The sequence below is a fragment of the Haliaeetus leucocephalus genome, unplaced genomic scaffold (assembly GCF_000737465.1).
Source record: "Haliaeetus leucocephalus isolate CR32 unplaced genomic scaffold, Haliaeetus_leucocephalus-4.0 Scaffold162, whole genome shotgun sequence".
In the NCBI taxonomy this organism is placed as follows: domain Eukaryota; kingdom Metazoa; phylum Chordata; class Aves; order Accipitriformes; family Accipitridae; genus Haliaeetus; species Haliaeetus leucocephalus.
Window position 1 is genome coordinate 15,139,418 of NW_010972598.1, and position 13,349 is coordinate 15,152,766.

The following is a 13,349-nucleotide window of genomic DNA, read 5'->3' on the forward strand; positions in this document are numbered from 1 at the left end:
CCGCGTCCCTCCGCCTTTGTCTGCTCCTGACCTTTCCCAGTGCTTTGTGGCTTTGCCCGGCTTTTTTTTTTTTTTAGGAATTTGCCTAGAAACAGCCCACACGAAGGGAAAAAAAATCCCAAACCCAAACCAAAAACAAAGAAATAATCTGAACAGCTGGTTTAGCAAAACAAGCAAGTCTTTACAACCACAGATTGTAATTGGCCCTTTTTTTTTGTTCCTTTTTTTTTTTTTTATTTTTATGTAAAATATGAGAAGTTCAGGAGGAGCCATCTGGCTTGGGGAAACACTGACTCGGCGAAAGCGAGCCGGGATGGGGGTTAGTATTTATATTCCAGCAGCATCTTCGAGGGCTGGCGGAGATGAGAGGCCCTTTGTCACGGGAAGAGCCCGGCCGCCGCACAATGGAGCGGAGACGGCCCCGACTGCCCGTGCTGTGCAAACCCCAGCCCCAAGCCCCAGGGATTTAGCCCCAAAGAGAGAGAAAGCTTCTACCATATCCCGCAGGCCATGGGCTGGATGCCATCGGAACAAAAGGGGGGAAAAGAATAAAATAAAATAGAGGGGTTTGCTGTAGGGACCTGCGCGAGCACAAGGAGGAACTTGGTTGCAGGACTAGGGTTAAATCCTGATTTTGCAACATCCTGCTCATTGCCTTCAATGCACACGCAGTGCATCGGGAAGGATCGAACCTGGATGGAGACATTTATTTATCAAATAAAAGGAATTTGACCTACTCCTGCCATATAAGGACCCTGCAACCTGCGAGGCCAGGACAGGCTGCCAGCTCCTCCTTACCTGCCCAGCGGCTGTAAGCGCAAACCCAAGAGGAACGAAACCCACGTGGAAGGAGAGCAAAAAAACTGCCTGCCAGAGCCCGAGCATCTCCCCACTGCCAAAAATGTCCCAGGAAAAGGATGCTCCAAAGTCAGAGCCTGCATTTAGCCACACAGGGATGTTATGGCACCTGCTTTGCAGGTTAAATCAGCGTTTCTGTGCTAAATGCCACAGAGGGAACATGACTGATGCCGTCTAAACCATCAGCTTTGATGGATTTTCTTCTGTTTCCGCTCCCATAGCTGAGCCTGGAATTCAGGTACCTCAGTCAGACCCAAGCATAAGGCACCAGCTCCAAAATTCTCCAAAATTCAAGTATTTCCTCCAAGACTGAGCAAGCATCCAAACTCCCTTCATTCACACCCTGGCAGCTTCCCATTATTTCAACTTGAAGACCCCCAAGCTAATTGTAGTAAATACCAAGCAATATTACGCATTTGGATACACGTTAGCTTAGGAGCATCTGTTAGCCGTTACGCAGCCTCCAGGAACCAGATGGGAAGAGACGCGGCTCTTAAAAAGGCTTTGACTCGTACCTAGTAACGTGTTTCTTTGAAACACGGTCGCTGTCCCTGTTTGAGGATGTTTCAGTTGTTCTAAAAATCCTCAGGTTTTGAGATTCTGCCTGGGATAGAATGGGTTGATGCGGCTGTTGCCGAATTTCGATTTGGGCAAGACACAAGGAGAAAACACAATTATTTCCAGAGCTCTGACCCAGAAGCACAAAGGCTTAATCAGGATTAAGATCAGAGTGGTTTTCATCACAGACCCAAACCCAGCCCAGCTCAGGAACAATTAGAAATCCCTCGCTCTGGTCAAACAGCTGCTCCACTGGCTTCGATACCAGATCTACTTTCACCCTCTCTCACTGCCAATTTAGGTGGCTTTTTGCCATTTTTCCTCCCATCCAAGTACACCATTTTTGGACTAGTCGCAGTAGGCTATGCCTAAGTTAAGAAAGGCACTTGGGAGTCTTAATTCCCCTTAAAATCAAGAGTAGCTACCTTGAAGGCTGACAGATGTCTAAGGGTGCTGTGTATCCTCAGCCAGACATTTCCAGGTCCTAATTCATTGCAGGCAGCTACCGTGCATCACTAGTGCTCCAGGCTAACATTAAGAATTTAATATTACAGCTCCAGATAAAATAAATGAGTTCATTAAATGGTTGGGGATGAGGCAAGGTGCTAGTCAGCTTCTTTCTTTTTAAATGCTGGTGACGAGGCAAGGCGATTGATACTCAGCTCGTTTAGCTGTACACGCTGTCCAAGAGGAGGGACAGGACATCTCCAAATCCACCGTGCCCATGGATCGCTTCGGGCACGCAGCAGCCCTGACAAGGGGCCCAGGAGACTTCACTTTGGCTACAGATTACCAAAGGCAGGGCAAGAATCTAGAGAAATTCCCAATCCTACGGCTTTACCCTAAACCAGAGGGTTATTTCTCTGCTAGTAACTCTTGCTGCTCATATTCGTTACTGGACAGAATAACTCAAAGCCTCTGCTCAGTGTACTATGAGAATGTGAAAGTTTTTTTCATTTTCATCAGGAAATTAGTCACTTAAGTTTTGCTGCGTGGACATTGCTCAGAAACACATCAGTGCTGACCGTGCAAATTGGTTTTGCAGAGAGTTTTGCTGTTCCTTGGCTGCCCGAGAGGCTGGGAGCTGTGAGAAGAGAGGGGCACGGGGTGCGGAGGGGGGACAAGTCCCCAACACTGCTGCTGGCAGCTCCTCGGGAGGAGATCTCGGAGGTGCCTCAACCGAAAGCAGGGACAGACAGCAAATATGAGGTATGGAACGTAAGCAGTGCCTCTTCCAAATAAATCAAGGAATTTAACGCGTCTTCATGGTATGAGCTGTGGGCTGAGAGCTGGAAGGGTCAGGAAGACGGCTGGGGGTGGCACTTGCTACAAAGAGATGCTTGGTCTTTACATCACCTGAATTCCCAAACCGTCAATTTTGCTTCAAAGGGGATGTTTAAAAGGAAGTGTAACACCACGCTGCCAGGTTGCATCTATGCCCGCGTTTATTTATACTGAACAGCTTTAAAAATACAGAATAAAATAGCTTTATCTACTATTATTCACAACATCTGGTCCAAATATTACATTTTTAAATATTTAATTGTTTAATGAAGCAATGTTAGAAAAAATATGAAATAAAAAAAACTCCATAAAAGAATTACACATCTCAGAACAAACAAAAAAAAAACCCCAAAACAAAACAAAAAAACCTCTTGCTGTTTAACAAAAAAGTTTTACAGCCAAAGTCAGTCACAAAAAGTCATGGAAAAAAAAAATATTTATCCCCACTGCCTAAGAACAGTCAATAGTTTGTTACGCCAAAGGTTGTTATAAACAGACAAAGTACAATAATTTGGACTGGCAGCAAGATGATTTACCTGGAAAGATGTAGTAAATGCCAGATAGTACACAAGGCAATTCTAAATATCTCTCATATCAATATGTACGGATGACAATGCACAGTCACAGTCAAATTAGAACTAGACAGGAATATTTTGGATGGCTCTGAACACGGATCCCCAATACTTAAAAGCAGCCCAGCACTAAGCTGTATAGACTCATGGGCAGAAGCGAAACACTGGCAAACTCGTGGCCTCCTCCAATACTGCAATGACCTATCGCAGCTAGATAAACATGAGAGCAGAGTACCTGTCATCCCATGGCCACAAAGGCCATTCGCCTTAAGAAATACTAAGGAACATGCACCAAGTGGGACGTTTTCTGCAAAAATGAGTGACCCACCACTCCCCCACCCCCCTTAAACAAAAAAAAAAAAAAAAAAAAAAAAGAAAAAAAGTCGCTTTTGGTTTAAGAAGGCCACGTGAAAAGAAACACTGTAGGTTGTGCTGGTCTGTCACACATGCATTTTCTACATTGATATACAAATTATGTTAAGCACAGGTTGTTTTAGATTGCGTGTAAGCATCCAACGGTTCATTCAAACCATTAGAAGCTAGCTATTTTAAACTACATGTGCCTGGAGTGCTGTTTACACCACAAATGAAGTGATTTTCAACACTTTTTATTAAGGATGCAATGCTATAAATGACTGGTTGCACTCACTGATGCTCCTTGTGGTATAAATAGTACTGAGGATTTCAGTTTGCAAGTGCCAATTCTGCATCGGGAGTACCAAGATCTCAGTAGGGAGATGAACAATAAAGAAACCCTTTAGTTTTTGGTAGGAACATAAACATGGGTAAATAAAGTATACACAACTACTATAGATTCGTCAATGAAGAAATTCTACCATCACATGACATTGTCATGACAATCATACCACTCCCTCCCAGGAAAACTGCGATCATTATCCTGAGTGGAAATGTTATTTTTAATATATGGAAATAAAATACTGCAATATTCATGTACAAACCAAGTTGCCATATTTAAAGTCAGTATTAAAAGGCATAAAGCAAATTCTGGGTTTAAAGTTTGAACTTTCTGAGCGAGGTACCTGATTAAGTTCCTCCGCCAACACACTCTAATATGACAACATTAATCAGTCATAGCTGTTAGCTATGAAACCTAAATTTCTATAGGTATAATTTGCATGTATTTGCTTTAGAAAACGTGTTTCAACATGTTAGCAAGAATTCTTAATTTAACCTAAAAAAAAATACAATAGAATATCAATTACAAAAGTCCCAAGTTATTTTGTTTTGCATACATTGATACCATCTTCGATATGACAAAATGATATTTCTACCATGAATATTTGCCCTTCTGTCTTAAAGTTTGGTTGAAACATCTCATCGCCTCTTAACTCATCCCTCAGGTGTTGTCTTCCCTATGCGGTTTTGTTTAGTTTAGCTGTTTGAAAGGCAGGCAATAACATATAGGAAAAATACAGTATTGCATTTACAGTCAGATATCTATATCCAGCCACCCTTATGCATCAAAGCCTGGACGTAACCAGCAAACACAAAGTATTTAAATGCTTTTCAAAGCTGCAAGTTAATCCTCTGTAACACATCTGCCAGCAGCTGCTGCACAGCAGCTCAGGCTGCACACTGCGCTCCCCCCCAGCCACAGCATTTCACAACTGCCACTAAAACGCCAGTGTAAAAAAGTGGACGTGGGAGAAGGATTTAAGGTCCACAATCGCCTGCTGCAACTGCACAAAACCGGGGGCAACTCAGACTTATTTCGCTCACAAAGAAAAGCAATGCATCTTCTTCGACTGGCAGCGCAGGGATGGTTTCAGGTGCATTGGAAAGAGAAAGGGGAGCTTCTCTTTCCAAGGCACCTGTGCATCAGCTCCGTCCTTTGCTCCTCTCAGCGCTGGGGAGACGCACGCTTTAGTAGCAATAGCCCGCATGCAGCAGCTGCACGCCCTGTACATTCGAGGTACTGCCAATGACTCCATTGCAACCCTTCGCTATACATTACGGGTGCTTCAGCCGATCTCCTTTGCAAAACTGAGGCTCATCTCTAACCATTCATGTTCGTAGTAAGATGGAGAGAGTTGTTACATATACAAATTTGGTTACAAAAATGACTGCTAACTACAACTACTTATTTTAGTGTTACCAAGGTAAGTGGCTAGAAAAGCAAACACGCTGGCTAAACGCTACTGCGCTTTTCTCAGCCAGTCAACAGAATCAGCACAGTAGGACCCAAAGTCACGAAACAAATTAAATCCAACAGTTAAACAGAGTAATTGGACTTCACCTATTCAGATAGTCTTTCCTACGTGGCAGGAAAGGAGTGGTGTTCTGCTCCGGGGAGAAGAAAAAAGTATCCTTGGATTCGTTGCCCTGTAACCTGTAATTTGACTGAAGTGTCTCGGCAATTCTCAAGCAAAGGCAATACAGAACACGCACAGCTTTGCTTCAGCCAAAGGTGAGAGAAGACAAATGCTATTTCTCATCGCCTTGTCTCTTGATTGCATTAGCATTGAAGTTATCAAAAGAATATTGGGGGGAGAAGTTAGAAAAGCCTCGGGACAGAGGTGTCACTGTCGTGCTCTGTGCCCAGCAGCTTTACTGGACTTGACATTTCAGTATTTCTGAGGTGGCACTGTTTTAAATAAAATCTTTTGCCTCCCTTTCTCAACATTTATAAGATAACCAACTTTGGCATTTTACATCATTACAACCACCGTATATAGGTGGCTTTTTTTTTCCTTTTATATATATATATATTTATATATATTTAACTCCCCCATGTCTCCCACACATCTTTGGTTGCACATACAGTTGGGAAATTTGGAAGCTTCGTGCCACTGATCAGAGGTCTCCGCACTCAAAACTATCTGCAAGTGGATGTGGAAATCTAACACCTCACTACCTGAAGAGGAAAAATTTAAAAATCATAAAAATGACTTTGTTTCACAGGCAAACTAACCTTGTCTACTACACAATTAACTCTTCCGACAAGCTTTTGAGATAGTCCAATTGACACCAAGACTGCAAACTACTGAAAGTTCCCTGAAGCAGGAACAAAACACATGCTTTGTTATGGAAAAAGCGGTATAAAATAGTTTCTGGAAACAGCCATGGCATGCTGAGAACGATATCAATGGAATCATTCCGACTCTACACTATTCAGTACTGATCCGTTAAGCTCTTTCCTTACCCTCCCCACCCCAACCCTTCCATGCTTCAATAACCAATAACAAATTCACCTGGAAGCAGACTCAGAGAAAACAGAGTTCCTGCGCTCCTGTCCAGTAGTCAAACTTTGATAAATATATTAGTGAATTACAGGATCTACTGTTATGTTTTTTCCAGGAATACAAAACGCAAGCACCGTAGAGCATACTGGCCTTGAAATTACGTTACACTACATTTCCCTGATGATCTCCACAGCTTAAAAATGCTTTTGGGGCCACACTGAAGTCTAAAACTAACTTGCAATAGTAAGAACATTAAACATGAATAAAACTTTTAATTATGAATGCATGATGAGCATGAACACCCACATAACATCAGAGCTGAGACTATTCCAGGAAAAAAAAAAAATCTGAATGGTGCCCTGACTGGACCCAATACCCGTTAAACCACCCAGTGGATGAGGACATCAAATGTAGTGTCTCTGCCGTTCAAGATCACCTCTGCATCAGTAACAAGCTTTTGCAGAAGCCCCGCCAAGAGAGAAGAAAAAGACGCAATGCAATCCAAGCTGCTCGTCGGCAGCATCGGCTCTCAATATCTGATCAAGAAAATTCTGCACAGATCCAAACCAGCAAATGCTGGCAGCGTTTTGACCACGTGGCTTTCCCTGCAGGGAAAGCTGCATGTATACAGATGGTAATTGCTTAGAACTGCTCAACAACTTAGCATTTTTGTCCAGGAAACATCTTGCTGGATACAGGCATTGCACTGTAAAAACTGTCGTCAGGTCCTGTCTGGAAGTTAGAAGTTTCCCATCTCTGTAAAACTCAAGCTACACGTGTCCCTTTAAAGAAAATCTGCACCTGGACACTATAATTAGGTGGTTAAATGCCAGGCAGAAAAAGCAAACGTTTAAAAATGCAAACTGACATGAAATAAGTGGTTCCTTCTACAGCACTAAGCTATGAGAAGTTGGTCATAGTCTTCATTGGCAAAGTTATTACAGAAACTTTCTGTCTTAACACTGGACATCTGACTGAACTATCGGTAATTCCAAAAAAATACTATCATGATTTGCCAGTATCAACTGAGTCTGGTTTCCATGGGGCTGAAAATATGGAATGTGCAAATCAGTAAGTACAAAACAATATATATGGCATTTGACATGACTAGAAGTAAATTTTTTTCCTCCCCCCCCGCCCCTTCTCACAGGATTCAAATTTTCTGGCGTAACTAACATTGCCAGCAATGAATGCGCCAAAAATGCCAGCATCAATGACTTAAATAAAATCACCCTAAAAAGTAATATTTTTCAATAGCACCTACATACTTCTGGAACCTAAGCCCCATTTAACATAAACACTTAGGTGCGCAGGTATCTTTAGCTTTTGAAAATCAAACAGAGGAGCATTTGCAAATTTGACCCAGAGACACTAGATCTGGCTACCACCACCCACAACAGGAAAGCTTTTTTTTTTTTTTTTTAAATCCGTCTCAGCTCTGGTTCCAGAATTTAAATGCAGATATACAAAACATATATTTTAATGCTTCTTAATCAGCAAGAAACTGCAAATACATCTTTTACTACAACTAGGTTATATAATTTCAGCTAAGGCTATACTGTAGCTTCTGAGTCTTCATCTGAACTCCTGCAGTTACTGCTTTTCCTGAAGCCTTTCCACGTGTAACCCATGAAGGTAGGACTGATGGGCAGGAAGCTGAAACACCTGTATTTTTTAATAAAGTTCATGCCAAAAGGCAAATCATATGTTTCCATGCCATCCAGTGACTTGCTTCCTTTACCAACACCTTTCTTCCATTTCCGTATTCCCCTTTCTTCAGGGCTTCCTAGAAGTCAAAATAAAAGAAAAAGGGAAAAAAAAAAAAAGAATATCTTTATGTAAACACACACATATATACTAGAGGTTAAGAACAGAAAGAAAACCCCAAGTCTCAGACACCATGTTCAGCAAAGCACTGGAAAGATCTTTTAGACTCCTCAAAGAGGCATGAAGAGGTGGGAAAAAAAATTATTGGAAATGGCTACTATCTGTTTTATTTTGTAGCTGGAAGTCAAGGCAACTTTTTGCTCTTAAATGAATGGAAGCAGGTTTGGATCTTAAAATATTTTTACTCTGTCTCCTGAAGGCTATTCTGGTTTGATTTTTATCAGCTGTTTTGTATGTTTAAAAAGATGGACACCTTAACCTGAAAGATTCAAAGCATTCTCAAGGAAACCAAGGCACGCAGGTGTTAAGCAGTCTGCTCCAGGTGTTAAAGAAGTCAACAACAAAAGCAGTAATCTCTTCCCCCTGCCTCCATGAAACGCTGTGCTATCTTCATTCAGAAAGGCAGTTGTTATTTCAGATAAAACAACAAGTTCACACACTGACCTGGAATGGTATTATCCAAAATAAATGCAACGCAGCCACCGACAAACATGGCTGTAGTGAGAAGGACGTTTAATACTTGATCAATGCCCGCTATTCCTAGAAGAACAGGAAAAAAGAAAGTATTTAGAATTTGAATTTTTATCATACATACGCACATCCTACTGATTGACACACAGCTCAACCAGGAAAACTTGCTACCAAGTTCACTGAGGAATTTGCTCAAATAGGACTCTTAAAACCACGTGGGAATAGATGCAGAAGAACTTTCAACTAATGGAGTCCACCATGGGGATCCCTTCTTTCCCAAAACATAATGCCATGAACTTTCAGTTGCTTATAAAAATGTCATGAAATGCCATTTTAGTCTCTACTGCAGACAAAACTGCTTAATTTAAACTAAATAGGAACCACAAAATGGAAAAGGAGAAATGTTCATAATGTAAAATCATGTGGACCGAAATAATTCCTTTTATAAACCTTTACTTTTTAAATGGGCAAGACTTCATAGCACCAATTCACAGGCAGACATTGTACTAATATATCATCACCTAGCTCTGCCTGAATTATCTACTTTTCTGAACAACTTAAAGTAGGTTAGATATGCTCTTAAATCTGGTTCTGAAGCGATGGCTATAAAAAGTTAATTAATCTTTCCTTTAAAAAAAATAAAAATAAAATAATCAAGTATTCCTGTAGAGAGTCTTCCTTTGATGACATACACTGTCATGACCACTATTGAGAAGGTAGTATTAAAATAGAGAGCCTACTCTATGAATTCACCGAAACTATAATTTGGCTAACAGTCTGAAACTGAGTTCATTAAAATTCGGATTCAGAGCACAAGTCCGCACCGACAAAAAATTTCAACCCCCCCCCCAAATTCCTAGCTTCCAAGCTCTACCTTGGTATTTCCCCTTGCTCTTTTAACATCATTTACAACTCAGATTTACCCTGTTAGTCTTTCTTCCAGTCCAGCTGGCAATGACCTCCTTCCATTGCTCTACAATGGTACCCAGAGAAAGCAGGACAACTTCAAATGTATCCCACTGAAACATGCAATTCAGGTCTCAGCATCAAAATTAATTCTCCTCTGAACATACCTGCCTCGCTATCTATAGCTTTTATTGTCTCCATAATACTTTGTTTTTTCCGTTATTTACCCTTTACATTACTTTGTACTTGTATGTACTTTGCATATGGGTACAAGGTAAAGTATGCTTCATGTAAATGAGCAGAAACACATACCTGTGACCAGTGGATTTTGTTTGAGATAGCTTGGAAGGACAAGTCCAAAGAAAATGGAAAATCCAAGCACAAACAGGTTACGAGAAGAATTTAAATCTATGAACTGGAGGTTAGACAGACCCACAGCTGTAATCATCCCTAAATAAAAATAAAGCAAGTCTCAGCTTGTATAGAGCCTTTTTCTTCAAAAACAGACAGCAACATACATATTAACAGCACTAGAGTAAAAAGATATAGCCACACAGTACACGAAGAGGAGCAAAAAAACCATACGTTACCAAAGAGAGTGCAGAAGAGGGCACCAAGCACGGGGTCAGGCAGTGATGCAAAGAGAGCACTGAACTTGCCAACCATCCCAAGCAAGAGCATGAAGGCTGCCCCATACTGAATAACCCTGCGGCTTCCAACCTGCCGGAGAACAAAAAGGAAAGGACACTGGAAAAAGTCCATGCTTAGTCCAACTTCACACCTTGCATTTTATTTTATTATTCTCTTTTGCATTTAAAACTTCTTTTCAAGCTTCCATGTATATTTTTTGTGGTGTTAACACACAGGCTGCAGAGCCTTTACAAATGTCTTGGAGGGCTCAGCTGTAACATGGCTGCGCTCCAACTCTAACATAATTTTGTTTGATTTTGTTTTCGTTAACATTAAGTCATCTTTAAAACCATCTGTAACTGCTACAGCCACAATAACCATGAAATGTGGTGCAGTCTCATCTACAATAAAGAAAACAAATAGACCATAACTAGGAGAGATGGCAAATGGATCAACTGTAATGCAAACAGAAAAATAAAATAAAATCCATGTGTTGCTGCCCTTTTACACAAGAATATACGTATTAGTTACCTATCATGCAGTTCACTTGAAGAAGGAGATGCAGGCTTTCTAGACAGAGATTATCAACTGACTTTATAACATCCCTCTGAGATCAGAGCTGAATTCGCTTCATATGCAAATCATGGCCACGCTAACACTGAAACCAAGTGCCTGCACTTCCTTCCCACTTTTATTTTAAGCATTCAAACTTTGGGCAGTTTTTCTCTGGCACTATATTGTAGTGGAAGTTGGTAAACCTAAGTGGTTGATATCTTAATAGTGTTATACGTGCCTAAGAGGTGCACCAGGGACAAACCTCCCCCCCTGCTACGCTGGTAAGGTGGTTTCTAGCAAAGCCCTTTGTAGGTCTCCTGTTAGAGGGTGTTAAGCTTCAAAGAGAAGTAGACACTAATTTCTTAACCATGTGTGACTGAGCTAAAGGAGTGAAATGAGGAAAAAGAAGATACAGTAGGCACGTTTAGGGTAAAAGTACTTCTTTCCCCCACATTCTTCACTGCTTAACTGTCAGGTCAGATGTGTTCACCTACAAACAAGCTACACCAGTAAATTAGGGTGTTCACTAGAATAACAACTGAAGTTAGCTTGCACCTTTCTCTACTTTTTATAAAGATATTTATTTCCTTAGGACCTCCTGTTATCTTGCTCTAAAATTATCTTCCTGCACGAAACAGGCAGATTCTTTAAAAAATCCACACAACAGTGACATTTATTTATGCAAATGCTCAATCACTACAAGGCAAACAAATTAAGCTCCCTTTGAAAGCTACTAAAAGCATCCTGGTCAGTATTTAGCTCAAACTACATATTTATTCCCAGGCACTCGTACACACACTTTATGTGATTATTCTGGAGTGCGTGATATGGTATCTAGTACCTTACTGCAGTATCCATTTAATCATCAACATTATGGCATAAGGTGCCTATACTTTTGCCCCAACTAATCAGATTTTGATTCTCCTCTCATCAAATAAAACTCACTCACAGACTAGCTCAAAGAGTTTGCAGTACTTGCTTCCAGTTGCAGTCTCAAATTTAAATTCTAAGCATAATCATATACTAATTTCAAGGGAGGTAAACGCCTTTTCAAATGTTGCACTGGTAAAACAGGATCACCAGGACTACGTAGTCTTTGCTCATAAGTGCTAAAGAATTCCTCTCCCAAATCAACAGCAGAGTATCTACATGCCAAAAATCTATTTTGATATATATTGAAGTTGCAAAACTATTAGGTTTTTTAGGAATGAGTATGCAGACAGGAAAACAAGACAAAACACTGGAGCACAGCCATCCAGCTGTGCCATTCTGGATAAGGCATATTCACTCCTCCCCCATGCGCTCTGAACAGACCTAACTGTAGTTTACTCTGTTCCCTCTAACAGCTGCCAGTTTAACATCCTTCTTCACTGTTTCAAAGCAAAACTCATTTTTGTGGACCGTTAATAAAAAAAATGCTGTTCATTCATATCAAGCTCTATGAAGTAACAACAGAAAGGCAGCATAACAGAATAAACCTTTCTTTAAGGATTTTTCTAACCAAAATTTCTTCTAGGAGATTTCCATCAGCAACTGAATGGAAGACTTGTACAGACAGCAGATGGTGCTATTAGTATTTATATTCCACCCTAAAACCGAACAGAATCATCCTTTGTGCAGGAAAAAAAGATGGCTGAAGATAAAATTCATCATCTATATTGGATTATGTCAGAGGGATGAGTTATTGTAAGTGGAGAGCATACATTTACTATCTTGTATGCATGAAGTAGATTTGTGGCTTCCAAGTGAAATATGCAACAAGATGTACGTATTTACAACATAAACTACTCTTACCAATTTTGTTGATATTTCTTAACAAGGTTAAATTAACAATATCAAGCAAATCTATCTGCAGTCCAAGGTCTCCCAGTTAAGCAAGGCATTCAAGCACACATCCACTTCAGCATGGTAACAAAGGAATTCCTCAAGTGCTTAAATATTTTGCTGAGTAACACCCCCAAAAATATGTAATCCCTTAAGCATGCTCAGTGCCTTAGAAACCTATGATGGAAACAAATATTTAGGGTACATTTAACTTTGAAGTTACCTTGACTGCAGCTCCTGTTCTAGCTGTGTCAGCGTAATGTCCTAGTACAGACGTAGATAGGACCCAAGGACCTCAAGTTGCATTTCATGGTGTGTTCAAGTGAGACATTAAAAATAGTCAGTTCTCTACCGATGCTTTCAGAGCCAAGACATCCAAAAGAGTTATCTATTTCTATACAGTTTACAGTGCTTATGCCTCAACTCAAAACACCCTAGAGCCCTGGAATGCCTTCTTGGTTTTCAAAGGGGTAGCTTATTTAGCATAATCTGCTTTATGTGGGTTTTCTAACTGCCCTTTACTCCGAATAAAAATAAGATTTTTGAGGTCCTTATCTAGAATGCATTTCCATTAGACAATGGCTGGTACAGACATGTTAGG

General features: G+C 40.6%; 1 protein-coding gene across 1 annotated transcript in view; it reads right to left on the reverse strand.

Annotated features, from left to right (window-relative positions):
* Positions 1 to 7,853: 7,853 nt before the first annotated feature.
* The window catches only part of SLC23A2 (solute carrier family 23 (ascorbic acid transporter), member 2), a 44,648-nt gene continuing 39,152 nt past the window's right edge, over positions 7,854 to 13,349 (reverse strand). The window contains exons 14-17 of the mRNA XM_010562869.1: positions 10,330 to 10,459; positions 10,052 to 10,189; positions 8,807 to 8,902; positions 7,854 to 8,261 (exon numbers count right to left, since the gene is read on the reverse strand). Coding sequence (XP_010561171.1) covers positions 8,029 to 8,261; positions 8,807 to 8,902; positions 10,052 to 10,189; positions 10,330 to 10,459 — 597 coding nt within the window. The 3' untranslated portion in view covers positions 7,854 to 8,028. The remainder of the gene's footprint in view (positions 8,262 to 8,806; positions 8,903 to 10,051; positions 10,190 to 10,329; positions 10,460 to 13,349) is intronic.